At 45.6% G+C, this 26,794-nt stretch overlaps 1 protein-coding gene across 1 annotated transcript in view; it reads left to right on the top strand.

The window, feature by feature from the left end:
* Positions 1–3,989: 3,989 nt before the first annotated feature.
* The window catches only part of Adgra3 (adhesion G protein-coupled receptor A3), a 107,868-nt gene continuing 85,063 nt past the window's right edge, over positions 3,990–26,794 (top strand). Inside the window, exon 1 of the mRNA XM_028865896.2 lies at positions 3,990–4,440. Coding sequence (XP_028721729.1) covers positions 4,226–4,440 — 215 coding nt within the window. The 5' untranslated portion in view covers positions 3,990–4,225. The remainder of the gene's footprint in view (positions 4,441–26,794) is intronic.

Here is a 26,794-nt window from a genome sequence, read left to right as displayed (position 1 = left end):
CAAAACTTATTCTCTAGCCAACACGGTTGAATGATAGCAGCAGATGTGTGAAACATAAAAATGAGTGTAATTTAAATGACGTGAATTAACACATGCTTTTGAGTTCCTTCTGTGTGCCAGGAATGCCCTAGGTGGTAGACAGCTATAACAATGGTGATGTGAACTTGAGGCTACTCACCATTGAGAGAAAGATGTCCAGAGACTTGATTGATAGATAGTTCAACCATGGTCTCAGTGAGCTGAATGCTTTCTGCCCTTCAATATCCTTCTATGGTTTCAAGTTTTCCTTGAGGCTTTTTGCCTTCTGATCATAAAACACATGTTTCATCTCTAGGTAGCACGTTCTCATAAGACCATGTCCAGAAGCAGGAAAACAGAAGTCATGGGAGAAAGGGATGAATTATTAGCCTCCTTATCTCTCCTTCCCTCCCCCACCACGTAACAAGCACACAGAGTAGTCATTTTTGAGACCTCTTATTAGCTTTCTAAAATTTTTATTTTATTTTTAGAAGTATTTATTCACTTATTTATTATGCATATGGGTATTTTGCCTGCATGTTTACATGTATGCATTACTCATGGAGGCCAGAAAAGGCATTAGATCTCCCGTGATTGGAATTACATATGGTTCTGAGCCTCCATGTGGGTGCTGGGAATCTGGCCAGACCTCTTGAATAGTAGCCAGTGTTCTTAACCTGTAAGCCATCTCTCCAGCCTCTAGCCTCTTTTTAAACAGAAACACACAGAAGCTTCTGGAACAACTGTAAAGTCTGCACAGTCCATAATGGTATTCATCAGTTATTATTGGCTAAAGTGACCTGAGGGACTAAGAAATAGAATTTTTGGTTAAAAATCTAAACTTTTAGCTTAAATTAATACAGACTTAAATTTATATAGCATATTGAACAGTATATTTGTTGACTCCTTTTGATAGGTCACATGCTACCAACTGTAGCAAGGATGGCTGTACAAGCGATTTGCCTGAAAAGTTTGAGAACGGCTTTTTGGCAGCAACCTCTGGTGAAAGCTGTGGGAGGTAAATAGGGAGCATCATGGAGCTGACACTGTAGAAGGGAAGAGCTAACATACACAAATGTAAAATTAATACAGGAGGGAACCATGTTCCAAGTTCAGATAAATCACCAGAATCATCTAGACTGGATCTAAATCATCTAGATTCTAGAGGCACGTAATTGTAATTGAGAGGACAGAAATGAGAGAGCATGATTTGAAAACAGGATCAAGAAAAGCTTCCAGAAGCTCATAGTCTGGTAGAGAAGGCAGATACATAAAAGAAATGCTAGTAATAGATTTGGATAGACACATTATCTGTGAACACACATATTAAAACATTTTTATTACACATATTCATGCAGACATATACAGTTAATAGTTTGTTTTTTTTTTTAAATCAAGAACAAAGCATCTTTGATATCTCTCACAAACATTACAAGATTCTCTAGACGAAGTGTTGGAATGTGGTCCACAGACCATCCCTGAAGCTGATGTGATGATGGACTGTGTGTGTATGTGATGGGTTAACAAGCACCGTCTCAGTTTCTATAGGACTTTCTATATTGGAACAGTCACAAACTCAGTGAGAACTCAGAAAGGACCTATGAAACCCTACAATTTCAAATGTCGCCATGTGCTTGAGGCCTGAGGGGGGGATTAGCAGTCACTAGACCTGTCTGGCAAGAAGCTGTCAGGGCTACGGGAGCTCAATTCAAGCATAGGTTTTGGTGTGACTGAGGGGCAAGACAGCCAAGTTCAGGTAGTATCACCCTCTGGGAGTTGTGCAGGTATAAAAAACTCTCAGGTCCTTCATGCTTCTAAAGAGTAAGAGGGCCCTGCATATTCCAAGGTCTACAGTGTTGGGGCTTTCTTCTTTCTTTTCAACCCTGAGACAGGGGTTCTCTGTGTAGCCTTGGCTGTCCTGGAACTCTCTGTAGACCAGGCTGGCCTCAAATTCAGAGATTTGCCTGCCTCTGCCCCCTGAATGCTGGGATGAAAGGCATTTGCCACCACGGCCTGGCTGTTTTGTGAATTTCTAAAGCCTGCTCCGGTTTGTGATTTTTTAAAAACCGAGTTATGTTTAAAGATGGTCTGAATGATTTCCTTGAAAGAAGGCTGAATTTATCCATATAATAAAACCATTTCCTCCATATTTGTTTTTGGATTCAATGGTCTCATTTGTGACATCCCTTTTTCTGGTAATTTCATACTTTAGTGTTCTCAGCTGTAGTGAAGTACAAAGATGACACCAACCTTAAGGCTTATGCTAAGCACATCTCAGAACACTCAAACACATTTATCTCTGTGATAGGGATCATTTTCATACAGTCTAACTTCACAGGGCTGTCTATAGCTGTATCACCAGCAACACGGCAATTAAAGGCTTTCAGATTATTATGGTAAGATTTTATCTTTATGGGGATACCAGATGATGATGACATTGCTGATGTCATTTTCGTTAGGCAATAATCGTCTTCAAGTAAGTTCTACAGAAATGTGCTTGACCAACCTCATCTTAATAGAAAATACCAGTTTATAACTAAAGTTAGTTATAAATGTTAAAACTACTTAATAGTGGCTATAATCTATGCTGTTCAAGACATATGTAGTAGCGTTTAAAGTTGAGTTTAATTAAAGTGAAATAAAGTAAATCAAAACAACAACAAACTTCCTATAGAATGGCAGATACATTTCAAGGTCTATGTAGCCGTACAAGGCTATCACCAGGTCTGGAGCCCTCTTTCCCCCAAGTCATACGCCAAGTTCCAGATCCAGAATAATTGTATCGCATTGAGTGTATTAGTAGATGCTAGACACTATTAGGTTTAGATATTTGATAGTTCAGTCTTCAACAAGTGTTAACTGATGCGTTATTCACACTTATCTAAGTATACACTTAGATATTTACTATTGAGAAAGCCAAATAAGTATTTCTGGGACACGATCTTGGAAACAATTTTTGGGGCGGGGCTTTTAGATGCAAGTAAAAAAAAATGCCCGCCTTTTCCTCCATGTCTCTCAGTGTAGGACCAAGCAGTTGGAATGTCCACTCCTGAGCCCTTGTGGCAGCCTACGTGTGGCTGTCGGGAGGGTCAGACAGACTGAGTAGTCTCAGGTGTCCACACGTGTGCCACGCCCCTCCTGTTGTTGGGTGAAGCGGACCCAGGAAGCAAAGCCAGGCAGGGATGGACAGGCCAAGGGCCGTGTGATTACATGCTCTCTGACTTATATGTTACAGGGTGAAACTCCAATGTACATGAGCTTTTTGTAAACCAAGCTGCTCTTCCTGGTTGTTAAGGAAGTCCGTTTCCCAAGGGAGAATAAAACTCATTTTTGTTGGCTTGTATAGTGTCTATAAAATATAAAGATAGGGTACGTGAGCCCTGGTCTTGCAAATGTTAGGGTGGGGTCTGCAGCTGTAGGCATGAATAATGAATTCAAATAGGGTTTCTTGGATGCTTCATCACTCTTGCTCCAACTGGTTAACACCCGAGCTTTCCGTGGCCTCAGAAATTTCTGTCTAAAGGTCCCTATGCATCCTCAGCTGGCCCATGGCTGTTGCCGCTGCAGGCCAGCGACAGCTTCCCGAGTTCAGTTTATTGGAGAGAAACCTGTTTCCTGCTCTGGCGGATAATGGGGCAGATGAAAGTTTCCAACCTTGCCTTTCTTCGGAATGATTGTTTTCAGGCTCTTTCTCCTCCTCAGGTTGGAGGAAGGAACTTCACCCCCTCGGGCTAGGGCTCTCCGGGGCGCTCAGGGTGGCTTTGTCTGAAAGGCGGCGCCGGCGCTGGGAAACGTGCAGCAGAGCCGCAGCGCGGCTGGAGTTGGGACTGGTCTAGAACTTTCTTCCGCCCCATGCAAGAGTAGCAGAGTTCCGGCCAGGACCTGGGGGCGTGCCCGGGTCGGGATCGGGTCGGCTGGCGGCCCCGGGAGCGCGCGGGGCTGCTGGGGGAGGAGCGGGCGCGCAGGGAGGAGCCGGCTGGGAGGAGGCGGTGCTCCCGCGGGCCGAGCAGCGAGCTGCGACCCGGCGGCCCTGACCCCTCGTCTCCGCGGAGGCCGAGCGCGGCCGCGGACAAAGGAGCATGTCGTTGCGGAGCAGGAGCGGTCCTCGGGCCGCCGGGAGGCTCGGGCCACCGCCGGGCCGGCCTCGCCCCGCCGCCTCCCGCTAAGGCCGGTGCCGCCGCTCGGCCCGCAGGCCCCGGCCAGCGGCATGGAGCCGCCGCCACCGCCGCTGCTGCTGGCGCTGCTCGCCCTGCTGTTTGGAGGAGAGCGCGGGGCCGTGGCGCTGCCCGCGGGGTGTAAGCACGACGGTCGGCCCCGGGGTACCGGCAGGGCGGCCGGCGCCGAGGGCAAGGTGGTGTGCAGCAGCCTGGAGCTCGCGCAGGTCCTGCCCCCGGACACGCTGCCCAACCGCACGGTCACCCTGTGAGTAACCCAGGACGCCCCGTGGCCCTTTCCTGGGGGTGGGGTGCGCTGAATGGGCGCGGGGGGTCTCCCCTGTATCCATGCTCCTTTGTGTGCGCGCAGCGGCGGGCAGGGGGTGGTGCTGGGAAAGCCCTTTAGCTCAGCGTGGGGACCAGGGTGGCCCATCGCCCTCCCAACCGCCTCTGCGCCTTAGTTTGCAAAGAAAAGTTTTCGGGGTTCCCGGGCGCGCCCCATGCCATCCTTGCTTTTGCGCGGCTCGGGCTGCGGAGCACCACGTGAGGATGCAAATAAACACTTGAGTCGGTGCAGTTAAAGCTCATTCATCCTGGCTTGGGGCACCTGAGGTTGAGCTTGCAGGACACTTGGGCGTGGGATGACTCTTTGTGGTCCCCGAAACCATAGGGAGACCTTGCCGTTTTATGCCTTAGCTTTCGTGCTCTTTCAGAACTACTTCTAAAGTTAAGCTACCAATGGCCGAGAAATGTGAGATAAAGTTGTTCAGCCCCATACTTTGAGTCTGTGAGCTCACACTGGAAAGCCAGGGACTTTGGGATTGAAAACTGTGTTTGTTCAGTGAGCCCTCCAGAGGTTGGAGGGACTTTGGGTTTTCGCGGTAGGTTTCCACCTGGAAGGAAAAAGTTTCGTCTTGGAAACGTAGTTCTTTGTGCCAATTGGACTGAACCGTTGGCCCAGGGAGTTTATATTCTTTTTTTTTTTTCTGTGAAAGATGAATTGGCTTGGAAAAGTTTAAGTCAGAGTGTTTCTAATGGATATTTTGTCAGACTGAAATATGAGTCCCTGGGCTTCGTGTTCCTCTGTGTTTTGGTTGGTAAAAAAGAACCAAGGCTGCCACTATACACACATAAAGGGAAAGAAAGGCATGTGTGACCCATGAAACCACTTAAAAGTAGGATTTTTAATTTAGCCCAGCTCAACAGAAGGATGTATGGTGGGATGGGTTACAAGTAGCATTGTCAAATGTCTTTAATGACTCATTCCCATTCTCTCTCTCTTTCTCTCATACTTTTTTCTTTCTTTCTTCCCCCCCCCCATAAGGAGACATTTAACACAAGAAACTGAGTGTGTTTTTTGTTGACCCAGGTTTATAAAGATGGGTAAAGTAGTTTTTGTTTTGTTGGACTCTTACTGACACAACTGGTCGTTTGTTGCCTTTGCCCTTTGGTGGCAGTTGTGTTTATTTAGTTTTTGGCCAGATGCTTTGAAGTGAAAAGTGTGGTACCTTAATTACAGTCTGGTGGAGAAAGGCCCCCGGAGAAGTCACTTGTGACTGTAAAAATTAGTCACACAAGTGACTTAAGCAACCACTTAAATGCTGGGCCAGTGAGTGACCCTCAGCTTGACTCCTGTTTATGTTCAGTTTTTCTGAAATGGGTCAACCACATGTAAATTGTTGGAAAAAATTGGTGATATTGTAGAAAATCACTTTTTAGCCTATTATCAATTGCCCTAGATTTTACATGAGTGTATGTAGCAAGGCCTCTGAAATGTCACTTTGTTCCTTTTTTTTTTTAATGTCGGAAAGCTGTTTAGATGAAAATAAATTTAATAACACTAAGTGACTAGGAGGAAGTAATTAAGGATCAGTTAAGCTGATGATGTGTGTGTGTGAGGGTATTTCAGGCAGGCTAGAAAACCTTATAGGCTACTTACTTTATTTTGCTAGGCAAAGTACCAAAAGAACTGTGGGTAAGTGGTAGATCCAAGTTCCCATAGTGATTTGGTGTCTGGGTCCTGGTCCAAGATTCCTGCCCTGCACTTACGATGTTTCTCATCAGAGACCCATATCTGCCTCCATCTCTTAGTTCAATGTCCACTGTTTTGAGCGGCTCCTTGGTGGAAGATGTGTGGAAGTTTGGATTGCCTGTTGGTCTGAGCTGCTGTAGATTGCCTCACACTTGGCTCCTTGAAATAATAAATTCCTTCTCCCTCAGTTCAGGAGACCAAAGTCCCAAACCAAGATGTTAGCTTCACAAACGCTAGGATAGACTCCTTCCTTGATTCCTTGCACATCAGATACCCTTCAGTGTATGACTGGAGAGAGAAATCTAGCCTCTGCACCTAAGTTTACCTGCCTCTCTTCCCTGTGTCTTTGTGCCTTAGGTCTCTCCCAAAATGAGCAGACATAGATTGAATTTAGGGTCCACTCCAAGTTCAGGATTATCTCATGTCAGGGTCCCTTATTTCATTATACCTGCAAAGACCTGTTTTCCAAATAAAGTTACAAAGGGTAAGGGCAGTTAGTTAAGACTTGGACTTTTTTTTTTTTTTTTTTTTTTTTTTTTTTGGAATCACCATGTTTCTCATTACAGCATAGAAAAGCAAGGAGGTGGGGGTGTTGTTTTCAGTGGTTGAGTGTGATGGGCCTAGCTCATACAGTAGTGTTTTGAGTGTGCGGTCCATCAGTGCAGAAACTAACAACCTTTCTTCCTGAGGGATGCACAGGTATCTGGAGACCAGTTTCTGAATAAATCTTAGAGCAGCATAGTCAATGTTTTATTATTGGGATGCACATCTAGCAAAAATGACCCAGAGGAAGGCAACAAGCTGTGGTGCTTGGTGTGATCCAGGGTCTGGATATTAAGCCAATTCTGGCTCAAATGAAGATAACTGAAGAAAATAGTGGACATGGTGAGGCAAAGAGGGAGTTGGGAGCCAGCGTACTCTACCATGCCAAGACGGTACTCAGGATGCTGCGCAGTTGGTGGCACTGGAATGTTAGGAGCAAATGTCCATTGCCTGGATGCTTATAAGAAGGAGACATTAGAAGATGGCTGGTTCTCTGGTTTAAGTTTTAGGCCCCAAGTGTGTGTGTCCAAAGGTTTTCAGTGAGTGGCCATGTTGCTGCAGAGAGGAGATTTAATTGGTTCGGATTGTGAGGATGACGTAGACAGGCTAATTTCCTATTTGGTGAGGAACTTGACATTCTTGTACCTGGAGGATGTGACACCCTTCAACTGTGTGAGTGAGCAGCCCTCACTTCCAGAGCTGTATTGATCAAAAGAAGTTGAGCAGAAATCTTTAGTTTGACCATACTTGTTCCCAGGTTCTCTTGTAGAACTTTGGTAAGGAATTAAACCTCATTTATGAATATTCCCTATAAGTTGAACAAAAAATTACCTGTACTTAAGAGTTTTGCAGAAAACAAATTATTGACTACATTCCTATGTTCTCTATGAAATGTTCAACAAATAGGTTGTTTTAAAAATTCTCAGAACTTTTTGAAAGTTTTACAGGTTTAGCCATGCTTTTCCACATTTGCCTTCACGGTGACTCTAGGAGAATAAATAGATTAGAAATTGTCACTGAAGTCTGGTTTTCTCTTAGATGGCTTGATAAATGAAAATAGTGTATGATTTTGGATTTTTAGTATATAAAATGTCATGCTTGTTTTCTGTCAACTGGTAATTATTTAGACATTTCTGGTTTGGCCCAGTATAAGGTCCAAGAAGTAGAATTCTTGTATTCTGGAACTTAAACTTTGTTAGAGAGAAAGGACAGGATAGGGATGGGTGGCATTAAGGTACATTTAAAGAATGCCTGTAATTACACAGTAAGCCCTGCATTGCAGACTTTTCCCATGTTTTAGGAGTCTTGAAACGAGGAGAATTGTGGGTAGTTACGGAATCACTGGGGAATATTTTTTCTTTCCTAGAAGAAGTAAGGACCTGAATATGGCCTCAAAGAAGGGAAAGATTGGAGAACAGAGAACATGCTAGTCATAAGATGATGGACTCGTTGTCAGCCCTGCTGAAAGGGAAGTCATGTGTTGGGCCATTAGTGTAGAGCTAGCTTACAGACACTGGCTTTCACACACCCTGTATTTCACGTACCTGCCTTGTTGGAGTAGTTGGGAAAGAGAAGAGAAGGAGGAGGGAATCCCAGGCAGAAACTAGGGGCTGTTGGAACCAGAGGAGATTGTAAAGGAGACCACCCTCCTGGAGGAGCCACGGAGGCTGATGGGGCAAAGAGAAAACTGACCACGAGAACCCAGAGAAGCTTATATTTCAAGGTGGGAGAAGCTGCCTGAGGATGAGGGTAGGTGCCCAGAGATGATGTACAGACAGACCAGGACTAGTCTCTGACAGCTGAAGGGTTGGGAACCCCTCAAGAGGAGGGTCAATGCAACTCAAGCGAAAGATGCCAGGCTGGGTGGCTTGAAGGGAGCAGGGGTTTGGGAAAGATAGAAAACAGCGTATGAATGAGGCAGGAGTTTGGAATGAAGGAAAGCAGGCCGGTGCGGTGTTCTTAAAGGATTTGAGTTTCCCGGGGTATATGGGAGTACACTGAAAAGGACTGGAGACAACAGCCAGGAGGAGAAACAGTGGTAGAAGGAGAGATAGATGGAGCTATGCCTAAGTGGAGTGTGGCTTTTTTGGGCAGCAAGGACTTTCCCTCCCTGCCAGGGAGATAAGAGACACGGTGTAACCAGGCTTAAAGGAACAGGAGGACAGGCAGATCTAGGTTGCAGGGACGGGGGTCTCCTCATTCATTGCTGCCATGTTCTCAGAGAACAGAGGTGAAGGGAGAGGGCTGAAGGAGCAAGGGAGGGCAGGGGAAAGGAGAGCCCTTTGAGAAAGTGAAGCTACGGGAGTTGCAGAGGAGTCAACAGGGCGGATTCCTGTCCAGTTCTGTCTGTCCTCTGATGGGACTCACATTCAGAAGGAAGTGGCTAGCAGGCTTGCTTTCTTCTAGTTGCATTCAACCTACAGCTCCAGCTCCGTGCGGGTTACAGGTTGCTCACTAGTCAACAGGTATAGTCATAGAGAAACGGAACGGTTTTTAGGGAACAACCCTCTCCCCTTTAATTGACCCGTGGTGATCCCAGATAGTCACTGGGTGAGGTCGCCATCTTTGAATTCAAGATCTTGCCTCTAGCCTGGTTGCTGTATATTCAGCACAGCTAAGTTTTTCTTGCTAGAGGTATCTTCTTGCTGCTATGGTGCTGAATGCTGGTGGCTCTGATCTCCAAGGTATGACGCTTTGCTAGGGAGTCTGTGCCAGCGAAAAGGCAGAGGGGTCAGCAGGAGGGAGTCCTGTCCATTTTCACTCTTTGGTTTCTGTCTAGCCAGAGTGCCTCTCTTGTCCCTGGAGCAGAGCTTGTACTTAGCTTTCTGTAGAACATGACTTTCACCCTTGCTTTGGAATCTGTGCTCTGGTAAATTCTGATCCTTCACAGTCTGCCTCAATTTCTGACTTCTTCACTCACTGGCCATCCTCTTGGTTTGGTCTTAGGTCACTTTGTTTTTGTCTTCTCTACCGTTTTCTCCTTTTTCCTCCTGTTCCCTCTCTCTACTCCCAAGGCCTCATTCAGGCTCACCCCACCCTGGAGCACTGAGATGCATCCTGTCCCACCCTTTCCACGATCCTGATACTGGATAGCCACGTCCATAACCTCGAAGGAAAGGGTTCGGAGGAGGCCTCACAGACACAGCAAGTATTCTTTGTTGGCAAGCATATTGTCAACACAGATTCAAGAGCGGATGGCGGAAAATCAACAAGAGTGGAGGTTGAAAGGAGGATGTGAATTGAGACTTTCACACTGTTACAGCCTTTATTTGTTTTAGTCTGGTTCTGTACTGCAGAGCTGGGGGACCCATGATTCAGAAAAGGTGTAAGTAGGTGCAGCCACAGTTACTCCTGACCTGCTTGATCTTCTAGAGCTACCTAAATTCCTGCCATGAATACTTTACAGAAACAGTATGGAATGAAGGCGGAATGAGGGACAGACGGGCATTTTGGTCCTTTGACTTGCCTATCTGAAGTTTTTCTGATAGATGTCAAGGTTTTGCATAACCCTGCCCCCAAGTCCTGTTGCTTCTTGCCTGCTTGGACGCCTTCAGCCTCAGGAATACTGGGGAGCAGTTGGTAGGTTTGGCAGCATGCCAGGTCCAGACACAAAGGAACCTGGGAAAGTCTGGAGATGTGTGTTCAGGTGCTGTCCCTGCTTCTGTCCCCAGGAACCTGTAAAGATGGGCTTACAAAAACAAAGAAGAGGTAGAAAAAGCAGTAAACACACAAACACAAACTCTTGAAAGTTCCTCAGAAAGTGACCTAGGGTAGAGACCTTCTTTTTATTTATTTATTTGGTTTTCTCATTGGCCTCTACTCTTGGTAATCCTCCTGCCTCTGCCGCTTTCGTGCAGATATTGCTGAGCTTTGCCTTCAAGCATGACCTGCTTGCAGCACCGTGAATGGTGGGTTAGTTTCTTTAATTCAGCTGTTTCTCAGGATGCTGTTTTCTGTTCTGCCTCGACTCTGGAAATCTCATGTCCAGAGTCTACAACAAATGTATTATTCTATTAACATTTATTTTTTCCTGTAAATAGAAAAAACTCAGCGAGTACTGTAAGTTTTAGGGGCATGTTAATTCAGTCTACAAGACTGAAAAGCTATAGAGGCAAGCTTGGTGCTGAAGATGTTGATTGTTGCACAGCAACACAGTTTGATGTTAATGCTCTTTGTAGGGTTTATCTTGCATGCATGCTCAAATATAGTGTAACGCAGAAGGCAATTTGAAAAGCAAGAAGGCCCTCCTCTCAGGGTTTGGTTTTTCCTGTTGACTAAATTTTCATCAATTTTGCTTGTCCGGTAAGGGACTCCCTGCATACTGGGATGATCTCCACAGACTCTCCATCTTCTTAGCACATGGGTGTTGTGCTGTCTGCAGAGCGGACATTGGCTTTGCTTTCTGCACTGTTTTTAGCAAAGCATTTCTTGTCCTCTGATTCTTCCTGTTTAGAGCCTGAGGCACTCAAGTACAAGGTCAGACCCCAGCCTGATGTAGACTCTTCTCTCCTTCCACCCACAGCCTCTTCCTCCATTTTCTACTTGCCTGCATACTGCAAGCCCAAGTTTGAACCTGTGCTTTCCTACATACAGTGAGGACTGTCCAAAGACTAGAATTTGCTTTTAATGTTTACTTTTCTTCCTACTAAATATCTTAGTCTATAACTAAATATCTTAGTTATAACTGTTTGATTTCACTTAACTACTAGCTGTTCATATTTGTGGTAGTTTCAGGTCTTATCTCTGGACTTGACTGTTGTATCTTTATTTTATTTGCCTCCTAGCTGTACAATATCTATGGTGCCTGTCCTTGAGTCAGTCCAGCTCTTCAGGATGTGAGTTAACCCATGCTCTCCCACATGCTCACATTCTGCTGACACAGCAGAGTACCGAGATGGTTCATGGGGCTTTAGCTGTCTTAGAGGGAATAAAAGTTCCTAAAGCAGTGTTCGAAGACAGGTTTAGGCAGGACTTTGTCGAAGGGGCCCAGTGATGGATTCATTTGTTCCACTGACCACGGCTGTGTTGTTTTCTCTTTCTTGTCCATCTCCTGGGCACAAAGCCGATCTGCAGCTTCGAGTGTCTCTGATTTGCAGCCCTAATCATGTCATTATTCGTGGAAGTCTCTCCAAGGTTTTCACGCCAGGACATGTCACCTACAGATGGTGGTGAAGTAAGGTGATGAAGGATGCTCCAGGCCTGTATCCCAGCCCTGGAGTAGAAGGGACCCATTGTCCCCACTTTCCCGAAGCCTGATGGGAGCGTGCTGTTGAAAATTTTATTTGCATCACCCAGGAGCATTAAATATCACCATCCCTGGACTACAGACCTATGTTCTGATGCAGTTGTTCAGGGACGGGGCTCCAGACATTAGAGATTTTCAATTGATGCCAATGCCACCTGGGATTAAAAACACATTGTAAGGGATCCGGTGACCTTAAGGGTTAATTGTAGCTACCAGCTGTCCTCTGCTGCAACAAAGGAAGAGGGAAGAAGGAGCATAGAAACAAATTGAGGGCAGCTGCCTCTGGGATGGGGGAGGGGAGGGGGGGGAGACAAGGAGGGGCTGTTCTAAGTGCAGAAAAGAGGGATGAAGCTAAGAACAACTCCTGGAACAGTTAGAGAGCTGCAGTCGGGGGGGCCTTGTTCACGGGAGACTAGAAGAGGAGTTTGCAGAGCCAGGCAAGGTATCTAACACTGCATTGCATGTCAGGTTGGTTGGTGAGGGCAGGATGGCGTGAGAGATGTGCTGTCGAGATGAGTGAGTGAACCTAAAAGGGCCTGACAGCGGCCAACATTTGTCCCGCTGGTGTGTGAGGGCCCGCTGTGTGTTTGATTTTGGATGGGCAAAAAAACAGAGAGGGTCCCTGCTCAAGGTCCCTTTAATCGTTCCCCTGAGATTTAAAGCTAGAAATCGGTTCCTGCCATAACTCAAGGTCCAGTTTCCATGCATGAACCTTCTCAGAGAGCAGGGCAGACAGTCAAGTCATTGGAATCTTCCAAGAGCTACCGCAGTATGAACAGCTAGTTGCTAAATGAATTCTAGCAGTGTAGCTGAAGTTTTTTTTCTGGTCCTGCTCAGCCCCGTGGACCCTGTAGCCACTTAAAAAATAATCACTCAGAAGCTTATATTAATTACAACTGCTTGGCCATTAGCTCAGGCCTACCACTGACTAGCTCTAACATTTAAACTCAGCCCATTTCTGTTCATCTATATGTCGCCATGTGTTCCGTGGCTTTAGCTGTCTGCCGTTACATGCTGCTCCCTGGACGGCGGGCTGGCATCTACTCTCTCAGACTTCCACTTCCCAGAAGTCCTTGTCTGTTTCTCCCGCCTATACTTCCTGCCTAGCTACTGGCCAATCAGTATTTTATTTATCAACCAATCAGAACAACACCTTCACAGCATACAGAACAGCCCACAGCACCAGCAGTTTAAAAACTAGGATCCCCGCTGTGAAGAACACCACAGGAGAAGAAGAAATGGCAAGCACCAGTTCTGGCCTTTGGACAGTCCTCCCTATGTGTGGGAAGGCACAGATTCAGATGGGCTTGCAGGTTCCTGCTTGCAGACAGGTAGGGAGATGATGCTCATGTTAGCAGGAGCAGGGAGGTTCTGTTCAGGGCTGAGGTCTGCTCTTACATTTGTATTTTCCTCAGGCTCTAAAAGGGAAACAAAAAAGATAACGATTGGTCTAATAAAAGAAAAAAAAATCGAGATAACTTAGTTGTCAGTTTGGTTTAATATAATTTAATGTATGGAAGGGTCATTCTTGTTTGGCCAACTTCCCTTTCTAATTATATATATTTGTCTCCATTGATACCCGAGGTTTCCATGGAGGTTGTTGTTGGTTGTTTTGGCTCTTTACTTTTTTGGGGGACCCACTACCCAGCTCCCAAATAAATACACAAGGAGACGAATTCTTATTTATGAATGCCTAGCCTTAGCTTGGCTTGTTTCTTGCCAGCTTTTTTTTTTTTTTTTTTTTTTTTAACTTATTATTCCATCTACTTTTTGCCTCTGGGCTTTTCCTTTTCTTCTGTAACCTTACTTTCATTTTTACTCTGTGGCTGGCTGTGTGGCTGGCTCCTGATGTCCTTTTCCTCCTCCCAGATTTCTCCTTCTATTTATTCTCTCTGCCAGCCCTGTCTATCCTCTCTCCTGCTATTGGCTGTTCAGCTCTTTATTAGACCATCAGGTGTTTTACACAGGCACAGTAACACAGCTTCCCAGTTACACAAAGGCAACATAAACAAAAGTAACACACCTTAAACCAATATTCTATAACAGGAGGTAATTTGCCGTCTGATGTTTATTTCATCCCTTTCTTGCTGTTTCGGCTGGGCCTGAAGGAGGCATTCCTGCAGGCCTCCTTGCGTTGTTGACGACCTCACAGTTGGCAGGTGTGCTGGGGACATGGCTGGAGATGGCAGAGCACAGAACTCCCTTGCCAGGCTGCGAATCAACTCAGCTCTCAGGCATGTGCCAGTTGCCGTGAGCCTCTTATCAGTTCACTTGACTGGCATTCTTGGTTCTTAATTTAAATAAAACACAAATCATACATCTGCTGTTCTTTGTATTCCTTCCCATATTTTGCCTTCTTAAATTTAAATCTGGTAATATTTCAACATTTTTTTTTGTCGTATTTTTCCAGGGTGTTTGCCACAGGTATGGGGGCAGGGCACAGCAGGTCTGTAGAATTATGGAGTCTGTACAAAGAAGGCCGTCTGTTAAGAACTTTTATTGATCTCATTTAGGCCCTTGCCCAGTGACAATGCCACCATAGCAAGAAAAAACAAATCTTTTTTTGTTGTTGTTGTTGTATTTTTTCGAGACAGGGTTTCTCTCTGTAGCCCTGACTGTCCTGGAACTTGCTTTGTAGACCAGGCTGGCCTCCTCTCACGGAGGAGAAAAATCTTTATAAGGCTTGTTAGCTCTGTATGTGAAAGTGCTGCCCTGCCCACCTGTTTTTTTTTTTTTTCTTTTATAATTTAATTTTACATATCAGTCACGGATTCCCCCTCCTACTCCCCACCTTCTCCTCAGTCCACCCCCCATTCCCATCTCCTCTATGGCAAAGACTCTCCTGAGGATTGAGTTCAACTTGGCAGATTCAGTCCAGGCAGGTCCAGTCCCCTCCCAGGCTGAGCCAAGTGTCCCTGTATAAGCCCCAGGTTCCAAACAGCCAGCACATGTACTGAGGACAGTTCCTGGTCCCACTGCCTGGATGCCTCCCAAACAGATCAAGCCAATCAACTGTTTTACTTATCCAGAGGGCCTGATCCAGTTGGGGGCCTCTCAGCCATTGGTTCATAGTTCATGTGTTTCCATTGGTTTGGCTATTTGTCCCTGTGCTTTATCCAACCTTGATCTCAACAATTCTCGCTCATACAAACCCCCCTCTTTCTCACAAATTGGACTCCTGGAGCTCCACCTGGGGCCTGGCCATGGATGTTTGCATCCCGTTCCCTCAGTCATTGGATGGGATTTCCAGCATGACAATTAGGGTGTTTGACCATCACCAGAGTAGGTCAGTCCTGGCTGTCTCTTGACCATTGCCAGCAGTCTATTGTGAAGGTATCCTTGTGGATTTCTGTGGACCTCTCTAGCATCCTGCTTCTTCCTATTCTCATGTGGTCTCCATTTACCATGGTCTCCTATTCCTTGTTCTCCCCCTCTGTTCTTGATCCAGCTGGGATCTCCTGCTCCCCCAAGCTCTCTTTCCCTCGACCTTTACCCTTCATTACCTCCACTCACGTCCAGGTTGTCCATTTATATCTCATCCATTTCTCTGTCATTGGGCGATCCCTGTGTCTTTCCCGGGGTCCTGCTCTCTAGGTAGCCTCCCTGGAGTCGTGAGTAGCAGCCTAGTCATCTTTGTTTTACATCTAGTATCCTCCTATGAGTGAGTACATACCATGTTTGTCTTTCTGAGTCTGGGTTACCTCACTCAGGATGATTTTTTCTAGATCCATCCATTTGCCTGCAAACCTCATAATGTCATTGTTTTTTCTCTGCTGAGTAGTATTCCATTGTGTATATGTACCACATTTTATTTATCCATTCTTCAATTGAAGGGCATCTAGGTTGTTTCCAGGTTCTGGCTATTACAAACAATGTTGAATTGTGCTTGCAGACTGATGTTTTTCCAAGGGGGATAAGCATGCTGCCTTCTGGGGCTGGAGGGAATGGAGGGTCCCTGGGGGTATTTTCTCCCAGATCTCAACACATTCCCTCCCCATGGACGTGCATGGAATGTGATATACATACATACATACATACATACATACCTGTCTGTCTGAACTCTTGTCAGCGCAGGATGTGAAGACATTCTCATTTGGCATGTGTAGTTCCAATGTGTGCCTGGCCACATCCAAACTGCTGTCCAGAGCTGCTCTGCTCCTTCAGTCAGGAGTACTTACTTGCCATAGAGACAGACAGTTAACAGGACCCCTGTGTTGGCCTGGCATTTCAGTTTGAATCCCCCTTGGATTTATTGAAAGAAACTGAGCCGCCTTTCCGTGGAATGGAAATGAAGGTTCTCTAACACCAGTGTGAATGTTTTCTTTCTTAAGGCCTGCTTGATTCAGAGTCTAATTAAATTGATCCCTTTCCCATCAAGATAAGACTTAAAGAGCCTTCTTGACTGTGCAGTTTCCCCTGACTTCTTATGAAAAAGGTGAAAAGAGATCCCAGGGCAATGTAGAAGATGTCCTTTCTGTTAGTCTTATCTGTTTTTTTTTTTAATGATTTATTTTATTAAGTATTAAATAGAAAAATATAGTGAAGAGTATATCAAATAGTGCCTCATTAAGCACAGGTGGACACACCCTTGGGATTAGTAAATAGAGCTTTCAGGCTCTCCCAGGTTACCCTGTTCTCCTTCCTCAGGTTCCCCGAGCTTTGGCTGCATCATGTTCTAGCTCCTCTTTGTGTGTGTCTTATGTGTGCATTCTCAAAGCATGCACCCCTGTTCTTGCTCATTCCTTCGTGTGATTGGCAGGATGATGCTGTTTCTGTTCTTAAAAATAAAACCATTATGTTTGTGAGCCAGTTCATTGTCCATATATCCTATATTTTTTTTATGCTACTCTATAGGATGATCTGTCTCTCTCCATATATATATACTTATTTTAAAAACTTTCAGCCAAGTGTACCAGGAGGCTCAGACAGGATGTTTTCCTTTTTTAATGTTGGTTTTTGTTTGTCATTCTCTTCTCCCAAGTGTAAACTCTCCCTTCATGGCCCAGCCTAAGAATTCTAATGTGGTTGTAGAGGGAATCTACATTGTACTCTGTTTAAAAGCGATTGGCTCATCTTGCCTGGTACCCACTTCCTACCCGCTGTTTGCTTGTGTTGTGAGACTTGCCATGTTTTTGTTGTCCACTCTGACCAGGCCATGGGTTCCTGATGGTCACATTGATCTCTGTCAGGTTCAGGCACAGGAGCATTCAGTATTTCTCGTTATGGGGGAGATCCCATTTTCCTGATATCCTCAAGTTGGGCTGGGGAGGCACCTGTGTAGCTGAAAGTTTTCCTGTGTCCCACCCGTTCGGCAGCCTCTCAGAACCAAGTAAACACACAGTATTAATTAAAACTGCTCGGCCGTTAGCTCAGGCTAACTATTGACTAGCTCTTACACATAAACTCAGCCCATTTCTGTTCATCTATATGTCGCCACGTGTTCCATGGCTTTACCTGTGTGCCATTACATGCTGCTCCCTGGATGGCAGGCTGGTGTCTCCTGCCTCAGCCTTCCTCTTCCCAGAATTCTCCATGTCTGCTTATCCCGCCTATACTTCCTGCCTGGCCACTGGCCAGTCAGCTTTTTATTTATCAGCCAATCAGAGCAACACCTTCACAGCCTACAGAACCTGCCACAGCACACATCTCCTTGTTTTTAAGTGAAGTGGGATGAATCAGTGGTAGCCAAGCCTTGGAATAAGCACAGCAGACAATTTACATGCGAGAGTCCAAATTTGCCTCCTACATTCTTCATCTGATGGTGCCGCATCGTTCTCTTCTGTATTCCAGTTGCTTCCTGCCTTTTGGGAAGCATGCCTTATCTTTTCAGAACTTCTTGCATGGTTTGTGAAGGTGTCCTTGGCGTCCTCTGGTATGTCTTTCCTCCTTTGTGCAAAGCTCCCCAAATACCCCCGCAGCACATGCTGCGCCCACTCTGCTCCATCACTGAGCTCGCTGGACCCCATGCTCTCTGTTTCCTTCATTCTTCCTTCAGTCCTAGCCGGTTGCTCTCTAGTGTCCGCCCCCTGCACACGCTCAGGCTGTTGAGAGTAAAGCATCTGGCAGCCTCACGGCATTTTTCCTCTCCTTCCGGTCCTTTGGTTTGATGACTGCGTTTGGTATCACACTCCCAGATTAGTGAATTTCAGCAACTGAATCCACCTTTCATCTCATGTGGTTTGAGCTAGAAAGCTCCCAGAAACAGTCTGCGTGGTTTCCGTGCCAAGATAAATAAACCCAAGAAGGATAATGGCCTTTGGGTAGGTGTCATGCAGTGTGGTGTGAACCTCAGAGAAATATAGACTGCTTGGATTATTTTAAATTATTTCTTGCTTAAAAAGACCCCAGTTAGCTCTTCTATTAGATTTGATTTTTCAGGGCTCCTTGGAGGAAAAATTACTTGAATTCCCTCTTTTTTTTTTTTTCTGGTAATGGGGTGTATTAGTAACACTTTTTTGATAAAACAGGTGGCAAAGCTGTACTGTCGAAGGGTTTGTTCTGGCTCACAGTTGGAAGGGGCAGTCCATTATAGCAGGGAAGGAACGGCCAGGAGCGTGAGGTGGCTGGTCACATTGCATCTGGTCAGGAAGTAGATGAACACTCCATTTCTCCTTCATACTCTGTCTTGAATGTAGTCAGTGGAGTGGGGCTGCTCCTCAGGTGGCATGCTTCCTACACCCCAGTTATTCCAGCCTAGAAATGCCCTTACACCTGGGCCCCGAGCTTTGTCTTATAGGGAGTCTAGATCCTGCCAGTCAGTAGTCTAGATCCTGCCAGTCAGTATTTCTCCACTCTACTGTGACTGAACTCAGGGGCTTGAAATAGGTATCTGAAATAGGTTAAAAAGAAAAAAAAGAAGTGTCCATCAACTCAGCTAGAAGTTAGCAACCATCTACTGGACTCATGTGTGTTAAGAACTGTAACATTTAATTTTATGTATTTAAAAAAAATGTACAATCCTTATTTCCCCGTGTTCACTTTTGCTTTGTTTAGCGTTTCAGTGATTATAAAATCTTAATAGATTGGGGTGTTGTGCTGTTGCTGTGTGCAGCAACTGTGGGAGAAGAAATGGGGAGCTCTCCCACTCTTAGTCGTAGTGCCTAGGGACTGGGAGCACGAGGTGACAGCTGAGAAGAGTATAGGGGATCCAGGGTCTGCCCTGGATGAAAAAGAGGCCCCTCCCTTCCTGACCCGGAGGTGGGATAACAAGGCTGCCTCAGAGGTTTTCATGCTCTTGAGTTCCTCTTTAGCACTGTGAAGCATGTGTGTTAGGGAGCCCCATCCCCGTGGCCTAACACCCCCCTTCTTCATCAGAGCAGCAGTGACTGCTTCTAAGAGGTCTGTTCGCTCTTGGCTTTCGCTCAGAGAAAGAAGAGCTGGGGGAAAAGGACCACTGCTCTCTCACCTGAGAGTCTGACAGCTTCCATCCTGTACCTCCCCGCTGTTAGTCTACAGTTCTGTCCTGATTGTGTACATGGTCTCTGGAGGTGCTGGAGTGTAGTTTAAAGGATGAAAAGCAAAAGAAAGGAGGGTGGGCACTCCTTCTATGCAGCTCTAAGGAAGTCATCATCCATCATAGGGTGAGACTTTGAGGTGCTTTGGCAGCTTTGGGGTCACTCATGCTCCTGTAAGTAACCCTTCACCTATACTTGGTAGCTAAGCCAGATCAACTCATTGGCTCCCCAAGGTGGGCTTTGATAGACTGGTACATGGGTTTGTGCCCTATAAGCAGAGGGTAGAGACTGGTTTACAGTTTCCCAGAGAAACAGCTCCTGTAAAATGGTACTGTTATGCCTTACTGTTGTGTTTTGTAATGACACAGTTTATTTTCCAGTGGTGAGTTTGGTTTTTGTTGGGGGTATTGAAGGGAAGGACAGCAAAATGAAAGATCTTGTCCCACCTTTCTTTGAAGGATAGGATTTCAGAAAACACCTCTTCCTGTTGGATGAGTTCATTTTGAGATCCATAGCTTTTATTATTGGAGTAACCACTATTGAGTTACCTCATCCACGGGGGGCCACTAGGGTTCCTTAGGGAAACATGAACAATAGGATAAGATGGAGGGAGAGATGGATGAAAATGATCTTACAACAACTGGCTCATTTGGTTGTTTTCCAGTGTGCAAACTGGAAAACCAGGGGATTCTTGGGATGTGATTCATCTGGAAGTCAAGTCTCCAGAATCTGAGCATCAGGTATAGGAGTCAGCCAGCAGTGATGGCATAAGCCCCAGCCTGGATCTAAAAGTATCAGGCACACAGATGTCCCAGGACCAGAGAAAGAATGTTTACTAGCTACCTGGGCACCCTTAACGCTGCCATGTGGATACAGAACATTCATCACCTGAAAGGATCAGACTTTTTTTTTTCCTTTGCTTTTCTAACTGGTGTGGTAGTTACCTTGAACTGCCGGGGCTTGGGGAGCGTAAGGTGTGTGTAGGGGAGCGTAAGGTGTGTGTAGAGCTCCTTTTTTTTTTAGAACCTCAGCATCCTTGGCTGATTTTCAGATTCTAGAGATAACTGACATCTTGATACTTGTCAGATAGTAGCTACTGTGTTAAATACTTCCCAAACAGCAAATCCTTGGCTCTGTCAGATTTACACGGGAGGTAGCCTCCATGTTTTACAGGTGCTCCAGCTGAGGCACAGACGGGTAAATCCATCTTCTCCAGTTACATAGGTTGCAGGTTGCAGAGCCTGGCTTGTGGACCTTCTCTGTGATGACAGGCCTGTAAGTCTTGACTATTGTTGTACTATGAAAGCCACCATTGGGCAGTAGGGTTGGTCGTAACTTTGTAAAGTAGTTGGCATAGGACACTGGTGTACACCGAACAGGTTCCTTAGAGCTGGTTGACTGATGGGGAGGCGGGAACTGAGAAATCTGCACTTAGCCTTTAGGTTGCAGTGGCCAGTTGAAGGAAGAAGTTTATTATCTCATTTTGTTCGCCTGCAGTAGTTGTGGGAGTGACCAGGACCATCCTGCTTAGGTTTGTAATGTAGTGTTGACTATTAATTAGGTCTGCTCTGCTCATCTGCATCTTGAGATTGACTGATTCACCCTGGAATCACAAATGACTACCTCTAACATAGCTGCCCTGCATACCTGGGAGGACTCAGACCATCTTGGGGTGGGGGTAGGGGGGAGCAGAGCTGCCTTTTGTCTTCATCAGAAGTAAAGCCAGCTTTTGTCACTTGGCCTAACTGTTAGGGAAGGCTCAAGTTTCCCATGATTCTGAGCTCCAAGGTCCCTGTTTAATAATGACAGGAGAAAGGAGGAAGCAGAGACAGTAACACCAGACTGAATGGTTTCAGGGAATTCACACTGGCTTTGCCAAGTGTGGATTGTAGCCCTCAGCTCATTACAACTACTCCGGCCTTCACCTTCCTAACAGGGGAAGTGAGGGTCTGAGCTAGATTGTCCTTAAGGGCTCTTTAAATGCCAGAATTCTATGAATTTACATAGCTCACAAAACCAAATCAGACCTGACAAGATCACTGAGGTGTTTTTAAAAAGGCACAGACGTTAATGAAGCCCCAGTAGTTTTATTAGAAGGGATTCATTGCATCATTATATGGCATTCACACAGTAAGTGCAGGGGCTGTCTTGGCCAAGGCAGCCAGGGAGGGCTGGAGAGGGTGGGGGTGCTGTGATTGGCATCTGGCCTGCCTGGCTCCTTCCCTGTCTTCATTCACTGCTCTTAGCTGCTCTAATTGCCTCCCCCCCCCCCCCTTGCCAGTTGAGACTTGCCCTCCTTCCTTAGGGCTAATGCAACACTGGGACCTTGAGCTCTCTCTGTGTTAACCGGATTTCTTTCTTGTCCCACAGTTCCTGTCTTTAAGACTGGAGCACTTGAGGGGCCCATTTAGTGTGTGAACCCTCGTACATCCCCGTTTCTTCCTTCACCAGAGGAATACAGGCTTTTTTTTTTTTTGAGACAAGGTTTCTCTGTAGCTTTGGGAGCCTGTCCTGGATCTCGCTCTGTAGACCAGGCTGGCCTCAAACTCACAGAGATCCGCCTGGCTCTGCCTCCCGAGTGCTGGGATGAAAGGCGTGCACCACCACCCGGCAGGAATACAGATTTTTAAGTTCCAGCTCCATTAGTAGCCCAGGCTGCTTGTCTGAATTTCTGAGCTCTTGTTGAATGTGTGGGCATCCATCAGTATAGGAATCACAGTAAATGGCCACACACACACACACACACACACACCTACCCTGGAGTTTACTCAGGAATTCTCCTGTCTCTACTTCCTCAACACTGGCATAAACCTTTCACACTTGCCTTGCAAGTAAGTGTTTTACCATCTCTCAAAAGATGGTTCCCTTCTTTCTCTCCCTCTCTTCCTCCTTCCCTCTTTTGGTATTTTTTTGTTTGTTTGTTTGTTTGTTTGTTTTTTGAGACAGGGTTTCTCTGTGTAGCTTTGCGCCTTTCCTGGAACTCATTTGGTAGTCCAGGCTGGCCTCGAACTCACAGAGATCCGCCTGGCTCTGCCTCCCAAGTGCTAGGATTAAAGGCTTGCGCCACCACCGCCCCGGTATTTTTTTTTTTTTAACCAGTGTAATTATTTATGTTCTATGCAGAGTAGTGAGCTCTGTCATTGTCCAAATGTTGATACCCAGCTGGCTGGGTTCTTGAGTTGATGGAATGCTTGCCCAGCATGCAGAACGTCCTGGGTTCAGTTTCCAGCGCTGCATGTATCTGGCGTGGTTGGGCCTGCCTGTAGTCCCAGAAATTCAAGGTCATCCTCAGGTTCACAGTACTGAGCTCTCTGCCAGCCTGGGATGTATGAATCCTTGTCTGAGAAAACAAAAGAAGGCAAACTGAACCCCAAAAGACTCCTCCTCAAAAACAAACACCAGCCAAACAAAAAAAGCAACCCAGTTTGAATCACTCATCTTTTCTCATATATTCTCTCCTGAGAACTCTGATGGAGGGTGGCTCCCATCAGCAATTACAGACCTTTGGGGACTGTATTGTGGGGAACTAAATGAGAAAGCAAAGAACAACAGGCCATCAAAAAGAAGGTCAATCGTAACTTGATTTTGCTGAATGTGCCAGGTCCCGTGGTATATGTGGGAGTGTTGGAGTTACCTTCACAGTTCCCTAATGGGGTCATTGTTATGGGGAGCCCTGGTTCGTGCTTGAGGAAGTAAGGTAGCAAAAGGTTCCAAGGTCACTGACCTGCCAAAAGATGGAACTAGGTTTGAGCTCAGGCAGTTGGCATTCCAAGCCCGTCTTAACAGTGATAGGACAGATTGACAAGGGTGTAAGCTGAGTTTCTGAGGTGACCCTTCAGCTCTCCAGTCTAGTGTGAGTCTGGCAAGCAGTGATCCATGTACCTACATTGATGAGTGCTCAATCGCTTTAATTTCATTTTAATGCTGTTTTAGCAGTTTTTGGCCTTATCATTTCTAAATCAGTCGTACGTTAGCACTTGGTACATGCCTATAGCTTCTCTCTTTTTATCATTCCTATTGATTCTTGGTTCTTGTGTATTTATCAAAGATGCTTCCCCAGATCAGTCAGTTGGTTTAATTTTTTTTTTTTTTTTTAATGTATATAGGTGTGTGTGTCTGGAGTGTGAGCTTGTGCCCCTGGGTTCTGGGAAGTGTCCTCTGTCCTCTGCAGGAACAGTAAGCATTTGTATTCTCAACTGCTAAGATGTCTTTCCTTCTTTGAGGTTCCTTTATCCAGGACAAACAAGATGAATAATTGGTCTTTTCTGACCAGTTTTCAAAATAATGAATTGGCTTTATTTGTAGTTTTTAATCATTCACTCATATACATGCCTTACTAGTTAATAATTAAAAATAATCTTTTAAATTGAAAATGAAATGATTATTTGCTTAGAATTTAGTGTTTTGACTATATGACCCCCCCCCATGTGTGGTGGTGGTGGTGGTGGTGGTGGTGGTGGTGGTGGTGGTGGTGGTGGTGGTGTGTGTGAATGTGAATGTGAATGCAGGTGCTGTGTCATGGCATATGTGTGGAGGTCAGGGCAGCCTTGGGTTTGGGTCCCTGCCTTTCCTCCTTGTTTGAGAGAGAATTTCTTTGTTGTTCTCCTCTGCATATGCCAGGCTACCTGGCCATGAGCTTCCAGGATCCTCCTGTCTCATTCTCCAGTCTTGCTCTATGAGGCTTTGGCTTTATGCAGAAACTGGGTGGGGATTTGATCTCAGGTTTACCCACTGAGCCTCCCCCCCCCCACCTGTCTTTAGTCTGCTAACAAAACAAATCAAAATAGTGTCCAGCTTTGCTTACAGCAAAAATTACAGAATTTGTGGCAATTTCACTCATTATAGTGTGTGTAAGTAGTGCCCTGTGCGGTAGGTAGGTAGGATGGAGCGTAGGCTTTTTAGCAGGTCCTAGATGCCAGTGCACATTCAGCAGGCTTGCTGTTCAACGGAGTACAAGGCTCTGCCTTTTAGGTCCTGATGTTTCCTTCATCCCACTGCTGGAACAGCTCAAGGTACAAAAGGACTGGGAACCTCTATCTTTGATAGAGACAGTCTGCATGAATCGGGATGTCGTATTGGGGACTGTCAAAATTGCACCACCGAGGAGGATCGCGATCTCCCACAGTGCCTGTATTCATGGTGATGCTGTTTGCTTTTGAGACACGGCTTTACTCCATAGAGCAGGCTGGCCTGGAACCTGCTGTGTACCTCAGGCTAGCCTCATGATCCTACCATCTCAGCCACGAGCTGTTACTCCTTTATTAGTTTTTGTTCATCACACAAAGTAGGGTTAGGCTGTGTTATGTTGCTAGTGACATATTTAAAGTATAGGTGTGGTCTTAGATACTGGCTTAGACAAAGATCCGTGAATGACTTTTTCGGAGGTATTAGAAATTTGTTTGTGGCCTGGATATGAGAATGCACTGCCCTGGAAAGGCGGAGTTGTAGCTGAACTAGCTGGCATTTCTGGCGACTGTGACAGGGTCTGTGTCTCAGAACCCACACCTGTCTCTCTCTCTCTGTGTGTGTGTGTGTGTGTGTGTGTGTGTGTGTGTGTGTGTATGTGGTAGACAGTGCTAGGACACCCAGCTGTAGGAAGGTGTGAACACAGCTTTCTGTACATGAGAACTGTAGTTTACTTTTCCTATTCTCGTTCATCTTTGCTTTCTAGTTCTTGGTGTACACAGCCAATGCTATTGTAATAAAAATTACTTACAAACAAACCACTTTTTAGTGAGAATTGCCATTCATCATTGAAGATGGTCTCTTTATCTTAGCTGAGACCTTAATATCTGTTTTTTTTTTTTAATAATATTTTTCTCCAGTAGATCTTTTTTTCCCCCCACCAGCCAGCACACTAATATTTTGCTGATTTGGTTGTGTACCCCTGGCCACTGGTATATAAACTTCGTGAAGACTGGAGTTTTATTTTGATTTGTTTCCCCCAGCATCTCTAATGCTCTCAAGCATGTCGTCGACACTCAATAAATCTTCATCACCAAGTACCTGAATGAGTAAAAATCGATGTGCATGTATATTGAGTTCTCGGAGGGAACTGTGGGCTTCAGTCAAGTTTAAAAGCCATTGTATTAAACTATGTTTGGTAACAAACTGAAAAGCCCTTGAGATGAGTGAGCTTAAGTAAAGTTTACTTCTGTAAAGTTACTTTTATAGGGAAGTTTCTAGAACTGGAGGGTCAGCAGCAGGGGTGGAAAATGGTTAAGTATATGCCACCCCACCCCACCCCACCCCCCAGCAGGGGTACAGGTTATCTTTAAAGCCATTGGTGAGGAAATGACCTCAGAAACAGCCTGATTGGCTTGTTATGGCATGTTGCATGTGTTGCAGCTTTCAGCCCCCTCACTGGTAGGCAGTTTGTCTGCTCTGATTGGCCAAAAGCTGAGTTCTTGATCAGTGGCATACTTTGAAGTTAGTGTTTCTTCTCAGATCAACGTAGGTTCAGTAGGCACGGAGGCTGTTTGGGGCCAAGCTTTAACACTCCAGTGGACGTAATTTAACACCTTCCTTCCTAAAAGTTCTAACTGTGCTTAGGGGCAGATGCCTGGCTCTGATTCTGTGGTTGAAGATCTGCTTGTATCGGATTCACATTCGCTCATCCACCCCCGTCTTCCCTCTTCCTGCATTTATTCTCTCTCTTTCTCTCCTTCTTCTCCTTCCTCCTAATAGAACTAGGCTCGGGGAAATGAGAGGGCAAAGGGCAGGATCAGTAGAGCCCTTTCCCTCTAAGATGCCTTTTCTCAGGAAGCTAATTTTATGTCCCTGTGTTTTCTCCCCACACAGCAGTGACTTTTCCGTGGTTACTATAAAGCCGTAGTGTGGGACTTGCCTTGGAGGGAATTTGGGTAGTAAGGTTTCTTGGCAGCTTGTGTTTCCTGCGAGCTGTACATTCTCAAGAGCTAGGGCAAACACACTCCTGTTCTGCCTGCTTCCGTACAGCCTGGGAGTGAAGAGGGGGTTTTTACATGTGAAATGGAGTTGATGATCAGAACCTCAGTTAGTGAAGTTTTGCCTTATCTCCTCCCAAGAGAAAACTGCATTCTTATTTTCATTTATAGTATGTTAAAGAGAAAGTGATCATGACCCTTGCTAAAATGAGAGCCAAGACTTTTTCTTCATGACCATTTTGATGGATGTTAGTTGGGCCTAGACACTGGGCTCAACTCCTAATATAATCCTAGCAAGTGGGGGTGGATTGCCAAGGAGGTTGGAGCAGAGGGTCATCGGGTGGAAAATGACTAAGTGGAGCCATTGAGGGAGTTGAAAGAAAAAGATTTCTTGGATGTGTGAATCTGAGATGTTCGGCTAAAGAAATCACACGTCCCTTCGC

The sequence above is a fragment of the Peromyscus leucopus genome, chromosome 10, assembly GCF_004664715.2.
Source record: "Peromyscus leucopus breed LL Stock chromosome 10, UCI_PerLeu_2.1, whole genome shotgun sequence".
NCBI classification, from domain to species: domain Eukaryota; kingdom Metazoa; phylum Chordata; class Mammalia; order Rodentia; family Cricetidae; genus Peromyscus; species Peromyscus leucopus.
Note: the sequence above shows the minus strand (reverse complement) of the source record. Positions and strands in the feature narration are given on the sequence as shown.